The sequence below is a fragment of the Lynx rufus genome, unplaced genomic scaffold (genome assembly GCF_022079265.1).
Source record: "Lynx rufus isolate CCGP_SWC_20201006 ecotype Redwood Valley unplaced genomic scaffold, mLynRuf1.p SCAF_8, whole genome shotgun sequence".
Taxonomy (NCBI): Eukaryota; Metazoa; Chordata; class Mammalia; order Carnivora; family Felidae; genus Lynx; species Lynx rufus.
The window spans coordinates 14,026,523-14,053,117 of NW_025814896.1; the positions used below are offsets into that span (position 1 = coordinate 14,026,523).

The window sequence follows — 26,595 nt, forward strand, 5'->3', positions numbered from 1 at the left end:
CTCCATGGGCCCTTGGGCTCCAGCTAGTGGAGTGGCCGTTCTGTCACTCGGCCACCGGGCAACACCACACCCTCCACGAAGCTACGCGCCGTGCACGCCCATCGGTCACCTCTGCCTCCGGCATAAAGTCCATCCAGGCGACAGGCTGATGTGGCACAAGTGGTGAGCGTGTTCTGCCCGCCGCTGCGGTCCTGGTGAAGCCCGGGCTCCGGAGTCAGACTGCCTGGGTCTGGATCCTAGATCCAGCCACTTCCCGGCTGTGTGACTTTGAGCCAGTGGCATAACCACCCTGAGCCTTAGAGGTGGGATGGGGAAATGGGAGATAAGGGGACCTCCTTCGCGGGGTTGACGGATGTGAGGAGAAGCGAGAGGCTGTGCTGGGAGCGTCTGGTACAGTGGCTGGAACACGGCAGGTACGGGGACGCACGCCACTCTTCTTATTATCGTGTTAAGATTTAAAAATGTCCACATTTAGGTGTCAGGGTGATCTCAGGAGGCAGGTGGCTCCTGGAAAACACTGCTAGGGAGAGGACAAGCACATGCAACTCTGAGCTTGACCTCTAAGAAAACGATTGGTGGTAACACCTCTGGACTCTTGTTGAGGGGGTAGCATCTGGGAAAGAAATAGCGGTTTCTATTATTTTGAGCAGATCTCTTTTTACGTGAGGACGGGGCTTGAATTTATCTTTGAGAACAGGAGCTCTGCTGGGGGATGAGGCAACCGTGTTGTGATGGGAGATGTGGGGGCAGGGTGGGGGTGGGGACAGTGGCATTTGGGGCAGCCCGGGCTACCCTGTGGGGATCGGGGCTGGAACTTGGGACAACCAGTGTGGCCACTGGTCCCTCTCTGGTGCCCGGAAAGGGCTTTGGATTGAAAAGGGGTTTGCTGGGAGGTGAGGTTTGCTTCCACAGTCCCTGGCACACTCGGACTCACGGCTCAGTGGCAGTGACAGAGCATGACTCAGAGTCCTGACACATAGGACCTCACGCCTCCGTGGGCCCGGGACAACGCCTGGGAACAGGCAGCAGTGTGTGCTCTGACTCGCCTGGATGGGAAGGGCAGGGGGCGGTCCCACCGTATGGCTTCCTAGGGGTCAGCCGTGGGCAAGCGGAAATCGGTGAAGAACATGGCGATTGACAAGTGGTAACCCCAACTGAGAAGCTCTTTGGAGAGTGCTGGAAAAAAACTGGGGACGCTGAGTGACCACTCGAGCTGGCAGACATCTGGCTTACACCTAAACTTCTACTGTTGCTCATTCCGTATTTCCTTCCTTTCCACGTATCTGGGATTCTGACTGACGCTTGGTGGTCTTAGGTATCATCGATCCCCCTCCCCAAGAGGGACTGTCCTTTCCTAAAGTAGTTGAGCGCCATGGTACACCCCAACTTGAAAGCTTTTATAGTCATGCTAATACTGTAGTGGTTGGCCATACGTGGTTATTTATATTATTTTCAAGTTAAACTCAACCGCATAAAAAATTGAGTTCCCTAGGCCTATTTCAAGTGCTCAGTAACCACATGTAGGCAATGGCTGCTGTACTGGACGGTGCACGTACTTGCCTCGGCACAGAAAATTCTAGTGGACGGTGCTGCTCTCGAGGGGTAAAGACACCAGGCTGACAACTTCTCTTCTGTGTTGACAAGTTCGATTAGGGATGAGCTCGCAAGCCAGCCTGGAGACGTATCTTATTCAGCCCACACTACGCTTGAAAAATTGTTTGGGAACAATAGCCAATATGTGAACTCAGGGGACCTCTCTTTCCCCGTCTCCGTCCTCTCCCTTCCTGCTCTCACTCTTTCTCTGTCTTTCCAGATCTTCAGCTACTCTGAGACTTTACGCACTCTGGCAGTGCAGGGCTTGCATTGTTCTGTCCCATCCGCCCTTAGCCCTTTCCAGCGCTCCACAGTCTCGTCTGGGTTTTCTTCCCTTCACGTCACCTGCTTACCTGGCCCCTGTGGGCTTCCTAGTTTGAGACCTCTGATCCACAGACCTCGTATACCAATCGAAGGGTCCTGGGACAGCAATCCTGATACGTCAGTGAAAACTGTCTTTAAAAAGCCAACGCGGACTCCGAAGACCCAGGCACAGAGAAGACCAAATTAGTAGCAGACTTCTCCCCCATCCAATGCTTTGCCTAAAATTGGAAAAACACCTCCCGTGCCCCCCTCCAGTCCTTGCCTGAGGCTCGAAAGCTGCTCCGGGGGTCACACGGGCTCAGGCCCCTGGGCAGGGGCACCCACCGCTTTCCCTGATGTCAGGGGAAAGGTATGTGGGAGGCTCTGGTTTTCTCATTTGCAAGGGGATTGTTGGGGGCGCTAAAGTGTGACAACAGTAGCGATCACATTTCGGACTTAATAAAATACCATGACGCTCAGCTAGACGCTACCTCATACTCCACCAGCTGACCTAGATCCAGTTACCCGCTGAGGCTGAGCCGGCAATGAGGGGAGTGAGCTCTGGGGGAGGAAGATCCTATGCGCCTCGATTCTCCTGCATGGGGGGCGGGCCTGTACGGTGGAGGGCACCAGCTTTTCACAGCCTAGGGTGCTTCTGGCCTCTTCAGGGTCACGTGTGACTATCCTGGGGGGTCCGAGTGGGACCTGCTAGCAAAGACCGAGGAAGCGTTCCCACGGCCTTGACCTGGGTGAGGTCTGGGCAGCAGCAAGGAATTTACGCTTTCTGACTTACGGAAACACCCACACATCGTCTTGTGCAGAGATGTCCACCATCCCGGTGAGAAACGGGACAACACCTAAAGTTGCCTCAACCGGATCATCACTAAACGCAACGTGGTATGTCCATTCAGCGGAATCCCGCCCAGCGGTTCAGACGAATGAGGTGGATTTTTCTGTTAGCACACGGAAATATTTCTAAGACGTTCTATTGGGTGAAAGACCCACGAACAACACGGGGGTTGGGGCACTGATCCCTGTGTAGTCAAAGATCTGTGTATCACTTTGGACTCCCTCCCGAAACTTAACCACTAATAGCTGTTGTTGACTGGAAGCCTTACTGATAATATAAACAGTCAATTATCACCTAGTTTACATGTGATACGGATTACATACTATATTCTTACAATAAAGTGAGCTAGAAAAAACAGTTATTAAGAAAATCACAAGGAGGGGTGTCTGAGTGGCTCCATCGGTTAAGTGTCTGACTTCAGCTCAGGTCATGATCTCACGGTTCGTGAGTTTGAGCCCTGTGTTGGGCTCTGTGCTGACAGCTCAGAGGCTGCAGTCTGCCTTGGATTCTGTGTCTCTCTTTCTGCCCCTCCCCTGCTCGCATTCTCTCTTTCTCTCTCTCTCAAAAATAAATAAGCATTACAAAAAATTAAGAGTAAAAAAAAAAATCACAAGGAAAATGCATTTACAGTACTGTACTAAATTTATTTAAAAGTCTGGGGGCGCCTGGGTGGCTCAGTCGGTTAAGCGGCCGACTTCAGCTCAGGTCATGGTCTCACGGTCCGTGAGTTCGAGCCCCACGTCGGGCTCGGTGCTGACAGCTCAGAGCCTGGAGCCTGTTTCCGATTCTGTGTCTCCCTCTCTCTGACCCTCCCCCATTCATGCTCTGTCTCTCTCTGCCTCAAAAATAAATAAACGTTAAAAAAAAAAAAAAGCTTAAAAAAAAAAAGTCTGCATATGTGTGGATCAATGCAATTCAAACCCATGTTGTCCAAGGGTCAACTGTATTTATAAAAACCCATTGAAAACAAAACAAGATATTTTATATGGATATATACATAGATGGACAATGAAAGGTCTGGAAGCTTACACATCTGACTGGAAGCAGCAGTTCTGTCTGGGAAGGCACTGGGATTGGGTTAGTGGTCACAGGAGGCTTTCAACTTACTGAAATGATTATTCCTCCCCCCCCCCTCATTTTCCATAAGGATAATGCACATATGCATTGCCTTTGAAAACAGAAAATATCTCACTGGGGAGGAGACAGGCAGGATCTAACACTGAAGGCCATTTAAAAAATTTTTTTAATGTTTATTTTTGAGAGAGAGAGAGAGCATGAACAGAGGAAGGGCAGAGAGAGAGGGAGACACAGAATCCGAAGCAGGCTCCAGGCTCCGAACTGTCAGCACAGAGCCTGACGTGGGGTTCAACCTCACGAGCCCTGAGATCATGACCTGAGCCGAAGTCAGACGCTTAACTGACTGAGCCACCCAGGCGCCCCTCACACTGAAGGACATTTAAGTCCCCAACGCGCCAGAGGCTATGCTCAATACGTTGCACATATGAAAGGGGATACAGTTGACCCCCATCTCATGGAGGGCAAGTGGAGGTGGGGAGAGGTGCAGAAATTTGCCTCTTATGGGCTGAATTATGATTCTTAAAAAAGATGTTGAAATCCTAACCCCCAGGCCCTGCGAACGGCCCTTATTTGGAAATGGGGTCTTTGCAGAGGATCAAGTGAAGACGAGGTCATTAGGGTGGTGGGTCTAATCCAGTTATGACGGCAGTGAGGGGAGGAGGGGCCCAGGAGGCCGGCCGCCTTCAGAGCCTGTGCTCCCAAAGAGCCACCCGTCCGAGGACTATTCGTAAAAACCCTTCCTATGGGCCCAGAACCGCATCAGACGATGCATGCGTCAAGAGCCAGGAGGTTTCAGGGGCGCCCGGGTGGCTCCATCGGTTAAGTGTCTGACTCTCGATTTCGGCTCACGGTCCATGAGATCGAGCCCCACGTCGAGCTCTGTGCTGACAGCGCGGAGCTGGCTTGGGATTCTCTCTCTCCCTCTCTCTGCCCCTCCCCGCCCCCAAACTAAGTAAATAAACATTAAAAAAAAAAAAAAAAAAGAGCAAGGAGGTTTCCAGGATTAAAAGTGGCTCTCGCCTTCAAGGTACTTAACACGTCACCAGAAAAGGTGAGGTGAATGCACATGAAAAACCGCACTGCTGATTCGATCCACAGACGTACTGATCGCCTACTATGAGTTCAACACCAGGCTGGACCCTGCATGTGTCCTGGAACAGTCCCTGACTCCCTGCTTCCCCTCACATTCCTCATCAGCAAATCCTGCCGACTCTCCCTTCCGTGGATATCCACAATCACTCAACATATGTCCACAATAAGTCAATATGTATTCAATATGTGTCCACAGTCTGTCTCTTCCCACCTCCTCCACTGCTCCCACCAGGTCCGAGCCCTCATGATCTCCCACCGAGATCAGGGCTCAGCAAACCACAACCTGTGTGAATAAAGCTTTAGTGCAGCACGGCCAAGTTCATTCCTTTCCATACTGTCTGTGGCTGCTGTCGTCCCACAGTCGAGACAGAGACCGTGTGGCCCGGAAAGCCTGGAGTATCTACTATGGCTCTTTACGGACGAAGTTTGTGGAGCCCTGACTACTGCAGTCACCTCCTCACCCTCCCTGTTTCCACCCCTGCCTCCCTTTGAGTAAATGCACGGTCCTCACAAGGTCTCTGAGCCTGCGTGTCTGCACCCCGCCCCCCCATCTCCCACTGCACTCGCAGACGTAGCCGCCTCCCGCGATTCCTTCAACAACCCACACACTCCTGCTGCAGGGCCTTTGCACTTACTGTTGCTTCTGTTTTGAATGCCTTTCTCTTCTCTATCCATCTGCCACAAGCCTGCAAAGGCTCCTTGATGTCCTCTCCTTTGCGAAAACTGTCCCAGCTCCACCTCACATCAGGACCAGTAACTTCTCCGTTTCTCCACTTTGTGGGGCCTCCAGGGCTAACCTACGGCTGATATAACGGCCAATCTATTTTTTTTATCCAGTAGGTAACGCCCGTTGTTTGCTGATTTTTTGCAAGGTCAGAGAGTACAGCAGTTAAAAGCGTAGACTCCAGACCCTCGGTTCCGAACTCTGGCTCTGCTGCTGATTAACTGAATGGCCTTGGACCAAGTATTGAATCTTTCTGACCCTCAGCTTCCTGTCGGTAACTGAGCTACGGAACAGCACTCGGTGCACGGGGCCTTGCGAGGATTAAATGAGTCGGTACAGGTGAGGCACTTTGAAAAGTGCCTCTGCCTGTCGAAAATGCCACCTACGTGTCTGGCATAATCACTGCTGTTATGACTGTTTTGAATTCTACAGGCCTGAACTCTGTGCCTGGTTCAGGAATGATCACACTGAGCTGAGTTCACCATCAAGAGAGGCTCGTGCATGGTCAGCTCTGCAGATGAGACAATTTAGAAGCAAAGCAGAAAACCGCATTCCTCAGTCAAACCCCGCCAATGTGTCAGGACGCTGTGCGGGAACGCATCTCAGGGAGTGGGGGGGGGGGGCGTGGGGGGACAGAAGACACTCGTTGAGGTCTTACGTCCTGGACTTCGCAGATGGTGTTCAAACACCCTTCCCTGGTCTCCAGTCCCAGCCCTGCCATTTTCTAGGAGTGTGATCTCAGGCAGCTTACTTAACACCAAAACTTTCAGTTTTTTTTTTTTTTTTTCAAGATTGCGCAACTTGGGGTCTTTTTCTGGTTCCATACACATTTAGGATTGTCCTAGCTCTGGGAAGAATGCTGGTGTTATTTTGATAGGGATTGCTTAATTTTTTTTTTTTTTTAATGTTTGTTTTTGAGAGCGTGAACAGGGGAGGGGCAGAGAGAGGGGGAAAACGCAGAATTCGAAGCAGGCTCCAGGCTCTGAGCCGTCAGCACAGAGCCCGACGCGGGGCTCAAACGCATGAACCGTGAGATCACGACCTGAGCTGAAGTCGGATGCTTAACCGAATGAGCCACCCAGGCGCCCCGATTAACACCAAAGCTTCTAATTCTAGAATAATTTTAGATTTGCAGAAAAGTTGTGAATGTAGTATAGAGAGTTCCCATAAACCCCACGCTCAGTTTCCCTTATTGGTAACATTTGTATGGAGTACCTGTCACAACCAATAAATATTACTATATCGTTATTAACTAATGTCAATTCTTTTTTTGTTGTTTGTTTGAGGCACTGGGGCCTCAGGATCATGCCATTCCGGCTGGGTGCCGTGGCTGTTGCCTGTGGCCTCCCCCCAGGGAGAACGGCCCAGGGAATGTCAATCCTTTATTCAGAATCCCTTAGCCTTCTCCACTAATGTCCTTTTTCTCTTCCAGAATCCCAGCCAGGGCATCACATTACACTTTGTCATCCTACCTCTTCAGGTTCCCCAGGGCCGCGGTAGTTTCTCCCACTTTCCTTGGTGTTGACAGCAGTTTAAAGGAGAACCAGTCAGGTGTTTTGTAGGATGCCTCTCAACGGGGATCTGCCTGTGGTTTTTCTCATGGTCAGACTGGGGTTGCAGGTTTTGGCGAGGAGGGCTGCACATCCTTTTCTAAGGGTGCATCCTCTCAAAGGGCTTACACTGCCCATGTTGACCTTGATCACCTGGCTCAGGTCATCTCTGTCAGGTTCCTCTGCCGTAAAGTCACTCTCCTCCCCTTTCCATACTGTACTCTTTGATTTTAAGTTTTTTTTAACATTTATTTATTTTTGAGAGACAGAGTGTGAGCAGGGGAGGGGCAGAGAGAGAGGGAGGCACAGAATCCGAAGCAGGCTCCAGGCTCCGAGCTGTCAGCACAGGGCCCGACGCGGGGCTTGAATCCACGAACCAAAAGATCATGACCTGAGGGGTGCCTGGGTGACTCAGTCGGTTGAGCGTCCGACTTTGGCTCAGGTCATGATCTCGAGGTTCATGGGTTCGAGCCCCGTGTCGGGCTCTGTGCTGACAGCTTGGAGCCTGGGGCCTGCTCGGATTCTGTGTCTCTCTCTCTCTGCCCGCCCCCTCCCCCCCACTCTGTCTCTCTCTCCTTCAAAAAATAAATAAACATTAAAAAAATTTTTAATAAATCACGACCTGAGCCGAAGTTGGTTGCTTAACTGACTGAGCCACCTGGGCGCCCCTCCATACTGTACTCTTTGAAAGGAAGTCACTATGCAAAGCTCACAGTGAGGGTGGAGTATCTGAATAAGTGATTCAAAATTTTTTGCCCGAGATATTAGTCTATCCTCCCCCACTTATTTATTTGTCTAATCATTATTTGTGTCATTACGGACCCGTGGGTCCTTGTTTTATACTTAGAATCCAATATCATGTAACTTGTTTTCGTAGTCAAATTGTTCCCAGCTTTGGCCACTGAGAACTCCGCCAGGAAGCTCCCGTGTCCCTTTGACATCCTCCATCGCTGTAGAGTCTTTTGAGCACTTACTTTTGGCACCATAAGACGTGCCACGTGTATTATATGTATTTCCTGCCCCAGCCCTAGAATCAGCCGTTTCTCTAAGGAGCCCTGGCTTCTTTTCTCAGAAAATGGCATTAGAGCCCAAGATCTGGGGGCTGGGTGTGCTCATTGCTCCCGGAGTGTCATTGCTTCGGGACTTTCTCAGGTGACAGAGAAAAGTCTCCAGGTTCCTTTTTGGAAATTATGAAACCTGGGTAGCACATCATTTGCAGGTGTGTTACAAGGCATATGACGGCCTGATGAATGGTCCCAATTATAGTTCAGATCCTTCTTTCACCACGGGCCTGAAGCGGAAGCCCAGAGAGGGCCCGAATGGGACTTACATGAAGAGTCGCGGGACATGGGTGAAAGTATCCGCGGGATGGCAGGGGTAGCCGGCCTTTCATCAGCGATGAAAACGACAGCGATTTGTCCGTTTGTCATGGGCTCAAAGTCCAGGTGTAGCTTCAGGGTGACACTCATCTCATGAAATGTGTAGGAGAGCGTCTCACCTTTTTCTTTGCTCCTAGTTTGTGCAGGATGGGGTTTACCCTTTCCCTGATGTTTGCTGGAACTCTTTTTAAAACAGGCCTGGTGCCATTTTTGGAGAGTCTACTGTTCCAATGTCTCACAGCCATGGGTTCATTTATTTTAAAATCCCCCCTGAGGTTAATTCTGGTAATTTCCATCTTCCTGGAAAGTGCCAACTTCATCTAGGTGTCAAGTTCATTGGTATAATATCATACAGTGTTCTCATAATTAAAAAAAAAAGCCGGATCTGTCCTCAATCTGAGTAACGTCCGTCCTTTCGTTCTAGAAGAATGTTGTTTATCCATCTCTGCCTCTTTTTCGTTCTTTTTCTTTTTTCTCGTTCATGCTTGCCAAAAGCATCATCTGCCTTCATGGTCTTTTCAATGACCAATTCTTTTAACTTTCCTGTTTTTCTAATAGAAATGTAATCTAAGGCCGGATCACCCTTTGCTTGCATCCCACAGACTTCGATACTCAGCATTCTCATTGCCGTCCAGTTCTGACCAGCAAACGCAGTGACAAATACTTATCAAAACTGTTATGATCAAGCTGGGGACAGCTGGGGTTTCCCCACCTGCCCTGCCGAGCTCTGATCCCATGGCTTTCTGTCCCTGGCTGCCTGGAGACACGAACGCAGAAAGGAAACTGTTGACAAATTTGCTGCAGAAAAATGGCTCTCGTCAGAGGCCAGATGGACTCCCTGGCCACTCCTCCTCTTTCAGGGCAGGTATATTTTTAAGTGAGATTGCTTACTGCTGTCTCTGGACTAGCCAGAGAGGGGCTTGCTCCCCGGGAGGGAAACCTGGGCTGTCTTTCTTGTGTTGTCTAAATGTTTAACTTATCTGAAGAACACCAAGGAGGCCGTGGGCTGCGCTGCATTGATGGCCGGTTGGGCAGGATGCCTCGGAGAGCAGCTCAGCGTTGACATGGTGAAATATTATTCTCCCTGATGGCTCCCGCAGCACCATAAATCAGACGTTAGCGATCGGGCCTGCACGTCAGGCAAGCAGCCACGGCTTGCCCAGGTTCCAGCCACTTCTGAGTCCCTCTAGCAAGATCTTTCCTGAAGCTCTGGCAGCACGTGGAGAACGTCCCCCTCCAGCCCACCCACCTGCCTGGCCACTCCTGCACCTGGTAGGCGGGGCGGGGGGGGGGGATACTTTCGGCCAAAAACCTTTAGGTCAATCTTGTTTCTTACAGAGGACACTTTTCTCCCCTCCATTCTGTTGATCTTATGCCTTCTTCACCCACTCAGTTCATTTCAAAACTGTGTTTCCCATGCAGGATAAAGGTCCCAGCTTGGAAGTCAGCTTGGCCTCGGATTAAATCTCCATACTATCCTTACTCTGTGAACTCTCTGGGCCTCAGTTTCCTCATCTGTAAAATAGGGATAAAAACCCTCCTTTGTAGGGTTGTTGTGAGATGTCAGTGAGAAAATGCATGTGTGATGTGTGGCACAGGAGCTCAATACAGGCAAGAGCTGGGCAAGTTAACATCTCGGTGCCTCAGTTTTCCCATCTCTAAAATGGGTATACGTAACCCATTTACTGTATTTACTGTCCGTGGCCCTGTAAGGCCTAAAGGAATGAGTGCAGGCAAGCCCTCTGGACAGCATGCAGTGCGTTTTAGCTGGCACTGTGACTATTATTCCTATGTGTGCCCTCCACTCAGCCCCAGCCCCGGCCTGCGTCCTTCTTTGTAGAAATGCATTCCGACCCCTTGTCTATTGCTCTGCTCACCTTCAGGGTGGGGAGTGAGGACGCCAGCTCAGTTCGTTGTGATTTCCGTTGTTATTTGTGTGACTTTTGTTTTGCGTCTACAGCGTGAAGATGATGTGCTAACTCATAGATGAACTTCTGTCTTTGTCTTCTATGTCGGGAACTTCTCTTTCCCTCCGTCTCTCTCTCTTTTTCTTTTTAAGATATTGAAAAAAGTAATCTCTACGGCCAACTTGGGGCTTGAACTTACAACCCTGAGATCAAGAGTCGCGGGCTCTACTATGCCAGCCAGTGGCCCCTCTGCCGGAAATTTCTTCTCCTCTTGCTGGCAGACCTTGCTTGTCTTTCTCCACATGTCCAGGCTACACCAGCCCTCTCTGCTTTCTCTTTCCCTTTGAACCCATCATCTATAGCACCGTGTTGAGTCTAGATTTCCTGTCTGGAATCTTCTTTCTCAAGCCAGATGGCAGCTGCTCTCCCTGGGAGAGGCAGCGGAACACAGTGAGTAAGTGCTGGGTCTAAATATTGCCACTGCCAACTGTGTGACTTCAGGCTGTTCACTGAACCTCTCTGTGCCTCAGTTTCTTCACCTGTAAAATGGGTGTTATGACTGAATGTCTGCGATCCCCCCCGCCATGAATCACGTGTCGAAGCTCTAACTCCCAGTGTGCCTGGGTTTGGATATGGGGCCTCCAAGGAAGTAACCAAGGTTAAATGAGGTCATAAGGGTGGCGTCCCAATCTAATAAGATGAGTGCCCTTATAAGAAGAGACACCACAGAGCCCCGCTCTCCGTCTCCGCACCGAAGAGAGGCCATGAGAAGACGGTGAGAAGGAGGCCTTCTACAAGCCAGGAAGAGAGTCCTCGCCAGCAACGAGATCTGCCAGCACCTCCGTCGGGGACTTTAGCCTCCGGAACTGTTGGGGATTAAACGAGGTAATACATGTAAAGTGTTCAGAACAGTGTTTGGTACAGAGACGTCAGCTAAGATGATGATCATCATCGTCCCTGAAAATACAGGCCACGTCTGGTAAGTTTAGGACTCCAGAACTTTCTACAACGAGGTAAATGTCCGGTTCTGTCCACTGTAACGGCCACTAGCCGCAGGTGGCTATTTACATTCAAATTAGTTAAAATTAAGTAACATTAAATAAGCATTCAGGGCCTCAGTGGCATTAGACTTATTTCAAGTGCCCCAAACCCACACGTGGCCAGTGGCTACTGTACTGGACAGAACAGAAATTTATAGCGTTGTAGAAAAATCTACTGGACGGGACTGCTCTAGAGAACTGGCTTTCAAATGGTTTTGACTGTGACTTCCAGTAAGAAAATACGTTTGCTATCACACAGAGAGGTTTTTTTTTGGTGGTTTCTTTTTTGGCATTTCGAGTAAAAGCAAGCAGCGTGAGGCCTGGGTTGTGCTGGACACTAGGGGATCCAGAAATACGGTGCATCTGGCTGACGGCTCTCAAGGGCTGAGCACAGAGTTTCTCAACGGGGTGCCGCTGGCATTTCGGGTTCCTCATGCAGGACGCTGTCCTCAGTGCTGGGTTATCTGGCATTCCGGGCCCTGCCTGCTAACAGTCAATAATTCTTCCCCTTCCGGTGACAACCAGCACCCTCCCTCCCATTTCCAAATGAATCCTCCTGGCAGGAAGGTTCTGCCCTCGGGTCCAGTTGAGACACACTGAAAGGGATGCCCGGGTGGCTCGGCTGCGTCCAACTCTTGCTTTTGGCTTGAGTCACGATCTCATGGTGTGTGGGTCCGAGCCCCTCACCAGGCTCTGTGCTGACAGTGCGGAGCCTGCTTGGGATTCTCTCTCTCTCCCTCGCTCTCTGCCCCTCCCGCACCCGCGTGCTCTCTCTCTCTCTCAACACAAACTTAAAAAAAAAAAACCCATATTGACAATAATGAGGTTGCAGACATTGCCAGTGCCTTGTCTTTGAGAAGAAATGGTAGCAGCGTAACAATGCCCATCCTCTCCCACGTACCGCACTGGCCTTTGCTTACAATTACCTCTGTTTCGTGTCTTTTTCGTGCCCAAACTGAGAGCCCTCTTGCTGGAATTTGGAAACACTCCTAATCACAGTGCCTATAAAACCTCAGCCATTCTACAATGGTCTAGATTTTCAACTTCATTTTTTTTTTTTTTTAAATTTTTTTTTTCAACGTTTTTATTTTATTTTTGGGACAGAGAGAGACAGAGCATGAACGGGGGAGGGTCAGAGAGAGAGGGAGACACAGAATCGGAAACAGGCTCCAGGCTCTGAGCCATCAGCCCAGAGCCCGACGCGGGGCTCGAACTCACGGACCGCGAGATCGTGACCTGGCTGAAGTCGGACGCTTAACCGACTGCGCCACCCAGGCGCCCCTACTTCATTTTATTTTTTAAAATACTTTATTATTTTTAAATGTTTGTTTTAAGAGAGAGAGACCGGGGGCAGGGATGGTCAGAGAGAGAAGGAGAGAGGGAATCCCAAGTCGGCTTCATGCTCAGCACGGACCCCAACGTGGGGCTCAGTCTCACAAAACGTGAGATCATGACCTAAGCCAAAATCAAAAGTCGGCCGTGTAACCAAATGAGCCACCCAGGTGACCCTAAGTTTTCTAATTAAAAATTAATGTTTATTTATTCATTTGAGAGGCAGAGAGAGAAAGAGAGAGAGAGAGAGCAAGGGAGGGGCAGAGAGGGAGCGAGAGAATCCCGGGCAGGGGTACAGTGCAGAGCCCAACATGGGTCCCGATCCCGTAAGATCACAATGAGCCAAACTCAAGAGTCGGTTGAGCGTCCAATTTCGGCTCAGGTCACGATCTCACGGTCTGTGAGTTCGAGCCCCACGTTGGGCTCTGGGCTGATGGCTCAGAGCCTGGAGCCTGCTTCCGATTCTGTGTCTCCCTCTCTCTCTGCCCCTCCCCCGTTCATGCTCTGTCTCTCTCTGTCCCCAAAATAAATAAACGTTAAAAAAAAAAAAAAGAGTCGGATGCTTAATTGACTGAGCCACCCAGGTGCTCCTCAAATTAATTAATTATTATTACTTTTTCATTTTTTAAAGAAGCTTATTTATCTTTAAGAGAGAGAGTGTGTGCGAGCAGGGTGGGGGCAGAGAGAGAGGGAGAGAAAAATTCCCAAGCAGGCTCCACACTGTCAGCACAGAGCCCAACACAGGGCTCGATCCCCTGAACCGCGAGATCACGACTTGAGCTGAAATCAAGAGTTGGATGCTTAACTGACTGAGCCACCCAGGCGCCCCACCTCAAATTTATTTTTAATCGAAGTTATAGTATCTTGAAATAGAAATAATGAATTTTTGTCTTGAAGATTTGTTTGTTTTTCAAGAGTGCAGACATTGGAGCCCAGCAAACTCAGGTTTGAATCTGGGCTTAACACAGCTGCTGTGAGCATGGGCAAATATCTCACCCTCTCTAAACTTTAGTTTCCTTGTCTGCAAAATGGGGGAAAATAAACACGACTGGCTACACATGGTTGTGCACAAATTCCTGGCACCTTTGCAGGTGACGATTCTTTACAAAATTTTTTTTAAATGTTTATTTTTGAGAGAGAGAGAGACAGACAGAGCATGAGCGGAGGAGGGGCAGAGAGAGAGGGAGACAGAGAATCCGACGCCGGTTCCAGGCCCTGAGCTGCCAGCACAGAGCCCGATGCGGGGCTCGAACCCATGAACTGTGAGATCATGACCTGAGCTGAAGTCAGATGCTTAACCGACTGAGCCACCCAGGCGCCCCTGTAGGTGATGATTCTGTATGCACATAATAATGAAAATTGTTATAATAAAATAATGCTAATCACCATCAGTTACGTAGTGCCATTATGTTCTAGGTGCTGTATATACATTAATTCACTTAATTCTCATAGTAATCTTATGAGGTGGCTATTATTACCCCCATGTTGCAGATGATGACAGGCACAGAGAGGTTAAGGAACCTACCTGAGGTCACACAGCTTGTAAGTGCAGAGCTGGGATATGGACCGAGGCCATCTGGCCCCAGAATCTTTGCTCTCAATCATTACGTCCTATTGCCTCTGATAAAGGCCCACTGGACAGGGGGAGTTTGTAGCTCATCCTCTGGGTTTTTGTACCCATCAAAGTCATTTCAAAAAGTCATGAGCCCAGAGGTCCCTGAAGCTGAGGTCCAAACACCCAGTGGGTCCATTCCCAGGTCTGGATCTAGACTTGCTCCTTGGCGACTCCCACCTCTCAGGCCGTCTCTAAGACTTGATGGAGACCTTTCGCTGCTCTGCACGGGGGCACAGGACAGACCGCGGCCAATCCTGTAGGTGCAGTTACAACTGGCATCATCTCAGCCGCCATCGTCGAGCGCTTACCACGTGCCAGGCACCCCGCGCACCAGCACACCCAATCCTCGTAGGGAGGCGGCGCTGGGCACCAGGATAAGGGCCTTACCCACTCCAGCTCTGATCTTACAACGATCCACAAGACGTATTTTACTTCTCATTTTACAGGAATGGACACTGAGGCCTGGAAAGTTGAAGTCACGGTGTCTAAGATCATTCAGGGGTGGCAAAGCGGGGTATAAACCGAAATCTTCAAAGCCTGGGCCTCCACCACTACCTTATTCTGTGGGCGTTTGCTCTGCTTTGAATATCATGGTTCTCTGCCAAGCTCACTTTTCCAATCACCACATGCATTCTGGGGGTGGGTCAAAGAAAGGGACGTCTGTCTCTCTTCCTGCTGGAAGTTCCTGCAGTCACCCAGTCTTTGGACAGGCAGAGACTGGCTTCGGTATAAAGGCCAGGGCCTCGTCGCTGCTGCTGTCACCTGTGGGTGCTGATGTCCCCCAGCGTGGATGAGTGTGGGGGCAGGGGAATGGTCAGGATTCTGCTTTCTTCCTGCCACTGGCAACACATCGAACTAGCCAGGGGGGCAACCTGTGCTCCCCTCCTCCTAGCTGACACCTGGAGGGAGCCTGGCCCCAGGCAGAGAGCTCCGAGGGCTCCCATATTCACTGCAAAATATCTTATCCCAAAGGAGCCGGGTCCTAATTCAGTTCTGAGTATACTTTCCTTTTGCCTTCTCTTGGTTTCGTTGGGGTTACAGGGAGATAGAAAAAGACACCAAACTACTGCATGTCCCAGAGCTACAAGGTTTAATCTTGGGGTGGATCTTAACCCTAGGCTAACGGGATTTTCCCACCACCCTCTCTAGAGACATACTTGCACACATACACTATGCTGCATGCATTTTCAGGGGTTCACGCACCCTTAACAGATGGGAGTATGACCTGAACAATCACCCTCAAGCTGTAAATTCTGCAAGCCAGATTTTGTCTCTAAGTTGCTGAAGTGACTGGCTGGTACTTCTGACGCACATTTCCATCTATGAAAGTGAAACAAGTTAATAAAAATGGGGTCTGTCTGCAGGAGTGTTAACTTCTGCTGTATTGTATGTTCTCCAAACATGCAAATCCATATCTTGCCTCTTCACCTTTGCACATGCTGTTCCCTGGCCTGGGAATACTCTTCTCCCAAGTGTCTCTCTCCTGTACTTCCTCCCCATCTCTCCCCCCCCTCAGCCCCCCCCCCCAGCAAATCCTTACTTTTTCTTTAATACCCAGCTAAAGTAGCTCCTCCTCTTTGATGGTTTCCTTGTTCCCCTCATCCCAGCCAGAAGGGCTACTTAATCACTTCCTACTTTGGGCTTCTGCTGAGCAACCTTGGGAATGCCCATCAGAGCAGTCCTGGCCCACCTGTTCTATGATGGTGTGTTATGTGTGTGTCCCTTACCAGGAGGTGGACAGGGGCGCCATGCCTGGCTCATGTCTGTGACCAGAGCCCCTAGTCCATAATAGATGGGTAGTAGATGTTAATGGGAGGAATACAAGGTGGAAGGAAGGAAGAAGGAAGGCTATGTGGATGGACAGAAGACAGGAAGGGAAGAAAGACAGATGGAGGAAAGTTAGGGAATAAATGGAAAGAAGGAAGATGGAAAACACATGGACGGGAAGATGGAAGAATGGATAGTTGGGTGAATGAGTTGGGGGGGTGGACTGATGGATGGAAGGGAGAAGGGCCAGGTGGATGAAAATGATAGGCTGGAAATACAGGTGGATGGACGGAGAGAGGGAGAGATCAGAGGATGGGTAAAGGAACAAAGAATGGAAGGAAGAAAAAAAGAAGGGGGTGGGAGAGAAGTAAAGGAAAGAACAGATGGGCTGGGTTCTGTGGCGGGGGAGGAGAGAGAAAGAGAGAGAAGAGAGAGAATGCAAGCTAAGATCGAAGCAGGGGAGGGAGGAAGCAGGCAAAGAGGGAAGGCCGGAAGAAGTAAGGACAGTACTTTGTCTAGTTCGGGTCTGTCATGTGTTTTTCATACTGGGCCACGTTAACTGGCATCTCCTCCCCGGCAACCTGAGCCTGCACGTCAAACCCAAGAGGGCCGTGCTCCTGAGCTCTCTGCTCAGCTGGGATGGAGGCCACAGGGCTGGGTCCAGCACCTGCTTTGGCCATGACTCATGCACCCCTCTAGGAAGTGGCAGCTCGGGAGGCTCCCCACGAAAGGGCTTTCAGGGTGAGCGCAGTTCAGTGTGTCCTGAGGACGGTCGCCACGGCTCTTGAGCCCTAAACACACGGGCGTCAATCAAGCCCACACCCTGCACGGAGACCCAGCCAACATTTTGGACGGGGGTCCCTTCCCTGGATTTTACCGCACCACGAGCAGCTCCTGCTCCAAGGCGAGGTGGCCGCGAGAGAGGCGGGAGGTACTTGTGGGTATCTGCGCCCAGGCTCCAGCTCTCTCTGTATTGCGCGTACCGTTTCTGAATCATTGTAAAATCCAGAGTTGGGCGAGCTAGCTATATTTTTCTAGCTCACAGTAGCGTAGATGACTATTTAAATTGCCCTCGCACCATGGCCCCCCCCTCCCCCAATCCCAGTGGCACACGCAGGGCAGAGGCCCATTTATGGCTCACGTACAGCGTGCTGGGCTCCGTGCGGACGGCTTCCATCTATCTCCCATCATCATTACAGCCTGGAAGGCAGGGGCTCCCCTTCTACCCATTTAGCAGATGAGGTGACCGAGGCCAAAGGAGAGGGAGAAACCTGCCCAGGGCACACAGCCAGGGACTGGTGGGGCCAGGCTCAAAGGCAGACAGGGCTGATTAGCAGGTGCTCGCCCTAGAGTCGGGACGCGGACCCTGGCTAGCCTGAGCTGCAGCTGAACTTGACACCTACTGTGTGTCTGCCAGTCCCCCTACGCCTCCCATTCTTCCCCTCGAGTGCGTTCACACGGGGGTCCGGGCACCTGACTTGGCCAGATGCAGATCCCTGCTTTCCCCCAGCAGCCAGAGGGAGCCTCTGAACCCCAAGTCGGATGGTGGAGCTCTCCTGCTCGAAACCCTCCAGGGGCTTCCAGTCACCCTGAGAATATCGCCCAATGCCTCAGGATGGCCCGGACCCCCGTGGGATCTGCACCCACCTAGGCACCCCCCCCCCCCCCCCCAGCCCACCGTATTCTTCCCTGCTGACGCTCCAGCCTCCCTGTTTCAGGAACCTGCCAACTTTGGCCAGGCCTCAAGGCCTCTGCCCTGCTGTTCTCTCTGCCCAGCACACTCCCTGCCGGGACACCCACACGGCTCCCTCACCTCGTTCAGGTGTCTGCTCAAGTGGGAGAGAAGCCTGGCCTGCTTGCATCAAGTGAAGTCACAGCCCCGGGACCATCTCCTTTCCTCCCTGACTCTGCTGGTCTCCGGCGGGGGCCCTTCGTCTGACGGTACATATTCAGTTGTTTATATTGCGCGTCCCGCACTGGAAGGTCCGTGCTTCGAGGGCGGGGATCTTGTTGCGTTTGCCGCTGGATCCACGGCACTTAGAGGAGGGCCCGGCAAACGGCAGCTTTCCCTTAAACCGCAGCCGCACGCGAGAGCCAACCCCGATTTACAGACGGCATTGCAAGCTCAGAGTGGAAAGGGGTCTTCTGCACTCTGTCTTCTAAACCCCACCGTCCAGGCGGGCACTGGCACCAAGCACCTCTCCCGAGTCCCATCGGCCTCCTCGGGGAGCCCCGGGAGGCTGCCCCCCCCCCGGATTCTGACACAGGGCTCCCCGCACCAGCAAGCGAACTGTTTGCGCTCGTGTGAGTCTCAACTTCTCCATCGGGTAGCATGGTTGCAATTCTGCCGAGGTGCCCTGGGGGCCTCTGGCACTGGGGACAGGTTTGAAAAAAATTCCGAGAAGAAAACCAAACTGGCTTCCCTAGGAGCTCCAGTTGGCCATGAAATCCGTTCGCCAAGAGGTGTGACTTCCACTCCGGGGCCAAGGAGGAACGGCAGAGGCGGAAGGCCGAAGACATTGCCTCGAAACACACACACGTCAGTCCAGCATAATGCCCGGCTCTGAGCCTCCGGTTCAACCGACGCTGAGAAAGCCCCTACTGTGTGTCTGGTGTTAATTCAAACTCCTGTATCTGCCGGTCGGTCTGGTATCTTCCCTGGGGTGTCACAGACGCCTCAAAGCCCGCGTGCCCACCACACTGTCTGTCCATCTCAGAGAGTGGCACTGTTGCCCTGGTCAGGCCAAGCCCAGGACCCTCACCCCTGACTCCTCTCTCTCCACCCCCCCACATCCAACCCATCAGGAGCTCTCTTGGCTTTACCGCCATCCCGAGGCCCATCTCCTACCGCCTCGGTCCCGCCCATCTTTCTTCTCTTGCTCGGACAACTGCAGTCATCTCTTGGCTGGTCTCCCGGCCTCCACTGTTTCCCTCCTCTTGCCCATTCTCCACGCAGCAGCCAGAGTAGTTCTTTTAAAACATAAGCTAGATCAGGCAGCCTTTCCTGTTTACTGCTCTCGGGCTCCATGGCTGTCCACAGCACCTAGAATAAACTCTGATGTCCAGGACCTGTGTCTGGCCCAGAACTCCACCTCCAGACTCATCCATCCCAGTTGCCCCCCCGCTTTCACTTCTACGCTGTGGTCACTGTGGCCTTCATACCACTTCCCACCCCAGGGCCTTTGCATGTGCTGGTCCCACCTCCCTACATCTCCGCCTGGCTGGCTTCTGCCGCCACTCAGGCCTTGGCTCAAGCGTCGCCTCCCGAGAAGCCTTCCCTGGCTCCCTCGAGAATGCTGCCCCCCAACCCTACCCGCCTGTCGCCCATCACCCACTATCATATCTCATTCTTTTCTTTACACCCTTTTCATTAAGTGAACTTTCTCACGGATGGGTTTGTTTGGCTGTTCACTGCTGAAGCTTGGGGACTGAAGGTGATACAGCAGTGGTTCCTGCCCTCATGGAACCAACATTCTAAGGAGGAGATCGTGAGAGACCAAATCTACCGTTGACTTTGTAAGTACAAGAGCCAATAAATTCCTTTTCTCTTTTGCTAAAACCAATCAGGTTTCGCTATTTGCAGGCAGCCCGCTCTTGATTATATTAGGCTCCAAAAATCCTTGCTGAATTCAATTACCACGTCTGTTTTGTTGTTTTGCTCATTTATTCTCTCCCTCTCCCCCTCCCTGCTCCCTCTTTTCCCCAAGACACGAGAGGTCATTGTAAAGGGAGCCTGCACATTGCATCTGGCTAAAGGGACAGTCCTGGGTCTGATGGCTCACGGACTCCCCACTGTGCCAGTGTTCTCTTTTGTCATCAATGCGTCGATGAGTTTCTACACAGACCCTCTCTTTAAAATAGATGTTGGACAGAGAACATCAATTCCATTTCACAGGTGGGAAGGCTGAGGCCCAAATGGCTTGCCTAGGCTGCACGGAACACAAGATTGTTCATTTCGGCAAGGATTTCCTCCTCTGGGAATCCAGGGCTGCAGACCAGAAAGGAAAACCTGTATCCTTTCCTGATGGTAAATAGGATTCATGCTCTGGGCCCACCAGGACAGTTCTGGAATTCATAGCCTTCATAGGCCTGCTTTACAGGCTAGTCCCAGGGCGTTCTGATTCCAGGAAAAAAATAGCCCTGCTAAGATAAATAGGAGTGTTCTTTCACACGCAGTATAATTTTGGGTTCCCTTCCTTTTTCAATCTGTTAAACCAATCATGCAAATACAATTTACCGAGCCAGAAGGTCCCCACATTAATTCTCTTATCAACCCAAAGAACCCTTCTTCACCTTGGTGAAGGCTGCTTGCTTTTTCATCAGAGCTAAGGAATGCATCGCCTTTCCCTCCTTGCTTTGGCTACCAGGAAGCTCAGAGATTAACCTCTGAACTTAATTGCAGGTGGTGGCCTCAGCCAGATATTTTTGCACAAGTGCCTTACCCTTAGCTTTCTATTGCTCTGCCTTTGCTTTAATAGTTCAATTTTAAATATGTTTTTTTATTTGAAGTTCTTCTCAAATCTTTCCACCACAGGCCGGGTATAAACAAAGGATTCAAACTTATTTCTGACGCTGTCCTCCCCCTTTTCCCTATGTCCTTTGCCACTGGCTTCGGGGCCCAGGAGCTGACACTGAATAAGCACGGTCCCTCTGCCTGCGCTCACTCTCTTTTGTACAACACGTTTTCAGGGGGATGTAAATTGCTTTTAAAAGCTTCCATGCCGGCCCGCTGCTCATTATTACTGACCCAGGAGGATCTGTACTAATTTGCCTTAACAGACTTATCAAATAGCAAATTTCGGGAGGAAGAAACTACACAGCCTTTATTAGATCAGCGAAACGGCCGTGGACGTCACCACCAGGGCAGAGAGACGCCCATTAGCCACAGGGGGGAGCTGGGGAGATCAGCTGGTCAAGCGTGTTTTCAATAAATTGGCGCTGGCCACCGTTTTGTGGCTTCTTGGGGGCTGTCAGCAAAAGCTTCTAGCCTCCAAAGGAAAAAGGAAACACAGAAAAGAGAAGAAGCAGCATCTCTTCCCCTGAAACCAGACACAGGCCACCAACTACGGCGACTACGACAAAAAACGGGCAGTTCCAAACCTCCAGGTCGTTGAAGAACAGGTGGGTATCTGCAAGGTTGAAGATCATTTCTTCCATCATCAGGCCGATGCGCACAGACGTCGTGGTGTCCTGGCAGAAAGAAAGGACAGAGTCACACGCCAGCGGGGCCTCCCCCGTCCCATCCCGCCACTGTCAGGCAGCCCAGGTCGGTTCTGAGGGGCTCACACGCGGCCTAGGCTGTGTCAATGTGTTTTCAAAGGTTCCCTCCCGGCCCTCCTGCTTTCCGGGAGGCCTGGACGACTGCAGGGGAAGCAACGTAAACTATGCAAGCCCACTGGGAGAGCTGGCCTGTCGATTCTCTCTTTATGACAATCTCTCTACGGATGCTGTCTTACTCTTCCCGATACATGAAGTCCCTCTGTTATCTAGCAAATGGATTAATTATAAAAATGAGCACACAGGGTGCCCTGGGTGTCTCAGTCAGTTAAAAGTCTGACTCTTGATTTCTCTCAGGTCATGATCTCAGGGTTTGTGCAATGGAGCCCTGCGTCGGGCTCCGCGAGCCTGCTCGGGATTCTCTCTTGCTCTCTCTCTCTCTATCCCTCCCCTGCTCTCTCTTTCTCTCTCTCTCTCTGTCTCAAGAATAAAGAAATAAACTTAAAAAAAAAGAAAGATGAGCACACAAACTAAACCCCATTATGGTCCATCCATACCCTGGAAACCTAGCCCACTTGATTGAAAAAGTGAAGTCATGCTAGAATTACTTGAATCTACCTCCAAGGTATTAAGTAACAAAAGCAGATCGCACCACGTTATGTGTGAAACCCAACTGTGCAATGAAGGGTCCCTTCTTTCTCCCTCCCTCTCTTTGCTATGCATGTGCTATGGTAGACTGCATTACTGATCACCCATATTCGGGGTCCCTTCCTGGGGAGCTTTGCCCTGTAGGAGGGGGATCCTCACTGGGGGTTGGTACCCTACCCCCACGGGCCCAATCTGGCCTGCTGCCTGTTTGTGTATGGCTTATGAGCTAAGATCGACTTTTTACATTAAAAAAATATATATGTTTACTTATTTGAGAGAGAGAGAGCGCATGCGCATGAACGAGTGGGGGAGGGGCAGAGAGTGGGAGACAGAGGGTCCGAATCAGGCTCCGTGCTGACAGTGGTGAGCCTGACGCGGGGCTTGAACTCACAAACTGCGAGATCATGACCTGAGCTGAAGTCGGATGCTTAACCGGCTGAGCCACCCAGGCGCCCTGACTTTTTTTTTTTTTTTCTTACATTTTTAAACAGTGTATTGTCTGTGGTTGCTTTTGCGTTTTGAAGGCAGAGTTGAGCAGGAGCCACACAGCCCCAGTGTCCTGTAGAGACTGAAATATTTACTATCTGACCCTTTGCAGGAAAAGTCTGCCGGCCCCTGATATATACCCTCCCTGTTGAACTTAGATGTGACCATGTGACTTGTGTTGGCAGAAGTCATGCTTCAGCTGTGGTCAGAAGCTTTCAGAGTGAGTGCATGGTTGGTCAGGCTCTCTCTTCCCAGTTCACAAGACTAAATGTTCCAGAGGCAAGATAATGTGGGTCAGAGCTGCAGCAGATCAGAACGGGCATGAAAGAGAAGTAGACGAGATTCGGGGGATGTTTGTTACTGCAGCATAACCTCACCCATCCCAACTGATGCACATGAAAAATACTTGGCACGATGGCTCTCAGCTCTGGCTGCACGCCGTCATGATTGAGAGCATTCAAAAATCCTGATGCTCAAGGCCCCACCGCAGACCAATCAAATCCGAATTTCTGAGGGTGGGGTCCAGGCATCAGGGATGTTTAAAGCTCCCTACCCGATTCCAACACGCAGCCAAGGTTGAGAAACACTGGTCTGAAAGGATCTACAACACTTAGTGATATTCCCGGTTCGTATCTATTAAGTGCTTTCTCTGTGCCACTTTACAAATGAGTCCATTTAATTCCCACAAAGACTTAGGGGTTGAGCATTATTATCTTCCCATTTTACAGATGAGAAAACGGAGGCCCCAAACGGTTGGGTAACTTGCTCAAGGCCCGGCAGCTGGTGGAGTGCGGGGATTTGAACCCACGTCGTGTGGCCCCAGACCAAAACTGCTTCTGAGGAGGGCTTGGAGGGGCGGGGGCTGAAGGAGGCATGCAGGGGACCTTGTGCTGCCTGTCACTCCATACACTTCTTTTCCTGTTTGCATTTTTCCCCGGGCGGCTGTCTGACCTCTATTATAAAAAATAAATAATTAACGACGTAAACCCTTCTTGACCCTTAAAGAAAAAGGGAAAAACATGTCGCTGGTGACGTCAGCTTCACACACACAACTGTGAAGAATCAAGCCCAGGAACGCAGCCATTAGGTGAAACACCTCATTAGGGCCCCCAAAGCCAAAGCTTAGCACTCTGGGTCCTGGCTGGAAGGTGGCGGGGTAGAGCGCTCAGTGAAAAATGAAGGGAAGATAAGGAAAACAAACGTTTCAGGGCCAAGCAGGGAATCGTTCTGTGACCCGGGAAAGGACTTTGGGGGGGCTTCCACGCATGACTCATCCCCGAACCATTTTACCTCTGCACAATTGCACATTCCTTCTTGGCAAGGCTGTGCACCTAACCACGGATGACCAGCCCGCAGCACGCTAGACAAGAAGGGAGAAGCTGCCATCCACACTCAGCTGCTAACAGGATTTATGTAGAAAAACGTCAACTCCCAGGCCAGCACATAAAACAGGAAAAGTAATTATTGTATGCGGAAGGGTCTGTCTGTGAAAAGTATTTTGTATGGTTAGACGAAGGCAAATACTCAGTATCGATAAAGCTGGAATTGTGTCTTATCGATATTGGCAGGATGTGGAGAGAAGATCTGCATGTGTGTGATGGGGGCTGGGGCGAGAAAAGAGAGCTCAATTCTCATCTTCTAGCTTGGGAGGCCAGGGAGCATGCCTAAAGCAGGAAAAAAAAAATCAAGGAGTGGTACCATAAGCAGGCTACTCAGAAATTTGGAGGTAAATACCAAAAGAATCAGCAAGAGTGGAAAGTTGTGGCCTCTGGGCAGAAAGAAATGGTGTGGTGGGGTCCACTGAGGACTGCTGCTTCTCATGACACTTTTCTTTGTAGAACTATATGAGTTTTAAACTATATGCGTGTATTTCCTGGATTAAAAAAAAAAAAACTAAATAAAAGGGAACGTGGGGCACCTGGGTGGCTCAGTCGGTTGAGCGTCTGACTCTCGGTCTCAGTTCAGGTCAGGATCTCGGGGTTCGGTTTGTGAGTTGGGGTTCCTCGCAGAGCCTGCTTGGGATTCTTTCTCTCTCCTTCTCTCTCTGCCCCTCCCCTGCTCACATGCTCTCTCTCTCTCAAAATAAATAAATAAACTTAAAAAAAAATAAAAGGGAACATACTTAGTAATTCTACTTCTCATTGTCTACTCTAGAGAAAGGCCATACCTATGAACAAGACAGAGTTTTTTGTAAATAGCAAAAGATTGAACAATTTAGCTGTCCGGCCAAAGGTTACTAGAAATATAAGCTGCAGTATATTCATTTGGTGGAAAACTAAATTCAATGGAAAGAAATGAACCACATCTCTGCATATTAACATGGACACGCCCCCCCATAATACTGAGTGAAAGCAACAGTTTTCTGAAAGTTATATGCTGCATTAGTTATTAGCATTTACTAGAAACACATAAAATGCTACTACATATTTTCCATAGGCACTTCTAGATTTATAAATATCTGAAAGGATGTACCAGAATCCTAACAGTTAATTACTTCTGGAAGGCAGAGAGGAGGGGACAGGAATTAAAGGTAAGGATGAAAGTAAATTTTAACATGAGCTATAATATTCTAAAATGTTTTGAAAGAGAAAGGATTCACATACAGTATAATTAAAAACTAAAACAAAATTAAAAAAAAAAAAAACCTTTTTTAACCTTTATTTGTTTTTGTGAGACAGAGAGAGACATATAGCGCTAGTGGGGGAGGGGCAGAGAGAGAGGGAGACACAGAATCCCGAACAGGCTCCAGGCTCTGAGCTGTCAGCACAGAGCCCGGTGCCAGGCTCGAACCCATGAACCGCGAGATCCTGACTCGAGCCGAAGTGGGACGCTCAACCGACTGAGCCACCCAGGCGCCCCTAAAACACCCAAATGTTTCTGAGAAGAACCTTTAGGATACCAGCTATCCCTTGATAATTCTCCTTGTTTCAGATTTTCCTAAAATCTGCTTGGATGCTGCCTGGAGATTGTTTTGAACTCCGCTGGTGGGACCTCTTTCCCATGAATTTGATAAAAACTAGGGGTTCAGGGGTAGAAAAGTCTGGAATAACCCAAGAGAAGCACAACTGTTAAGTAACACAGAATGTGACCCAGGGCCAGACCACTTTATCCAAGTAGAAAACGTTCTTCCAGGATTGCAAAAACTGAGAAACTAAAAAAAATTGGTGGAGACGCAGCATTAGTGAGTGTGAAACACATCCGGAGTGGGGGTGGGAGGAAAATGACCGGTTTTATCCTGTGTTATCGGCTCAATACGTCCCTCATACGCTCCACAAACATACCACCCTGGTCTGTTGGCTTCGGTCACTCTGTGCGGCTTGGAGGGGGATCCTCTGATCTAGCACGTCTCCTTGGCAAACAAGGCCTAAAATATGGAAGTCTTCATGGCATGTTCTTCAGCTCCTAACAGGCCACTGACCCATTCAAACCCGCTCTGGTCCCTCTGCCACCCTGGGAAGCAGTGAGGTTTAAATGAGCTAGCACAGGGGCGCCTGGGTAGCTCAGTCAGTTAAGCGTCCGACTTCAGCTCAGGTCACGATCTCGCGGTCCGCGAGTTCGAGCCCCACGTCAGGCTCTGGGCTGATGGCTCAGAGCCTGGAGCCTGCTTCCAATTCTGTGTCTCCCTCTCTCTCTGCCCCTCCCCCGTTCATGCCGCGTCTCTCTCTCTGTCCCAAAAATAAATAAACGTTGAAAAAAAATTAAAAAAAAAAATAAATGAGCTAGCACATGGGGACACGCAGCCTGGTATACAGCAGGCACTCCATAAGCGCTCGTCATTGTCAAAATCCCCCAATCGACTTCCTCGAACCCTTAAGCAAAGAACCTGTTTCTGTGAACCCAGCAGAAACACCCTAAATCAGATGACGTTTTATGAAAACCGCTTTAAAAAATTTTTTTTTTAAATGCTTATTTATTTTTGAGAGTGAGAGAGACAGAGTGCAAGTGGGAGAGGGGCAGAGAGAAAGACACAGAATCTCAAGCGGGCTCTAGGTTCCAAGCTGTCAGCACAGGGCCT

The 26,595-nt window shown here is 50.3% G+C and overlaps 1 protein-coding gene across 2 annotated transcripts in view; it reads right to left on the reverse strand.

Moving 5' to 3' along the window:
• EYA2 (EYA transcriptional coactivator and phosphatase 2) overlaps window positions 1-26,595 on the reverse strand; it is a 180,052-nt gene that overhangs the window by 23,559 nt on the left and 129,898 nt on the right. For both annotated transcript variants that reach the window (XM_047069004.1, XM_047069003.1), the window contains exon 9: window positions 21,330-21,419. In XM_047069004.1, coding sequence (XP_046924960.1) covers window positions 21,330-21,419 — 90 coding nt within the window. The remainder of the gene's footprint in view (window positions 1-21,329; window positions 21,420-26,595) is intronic.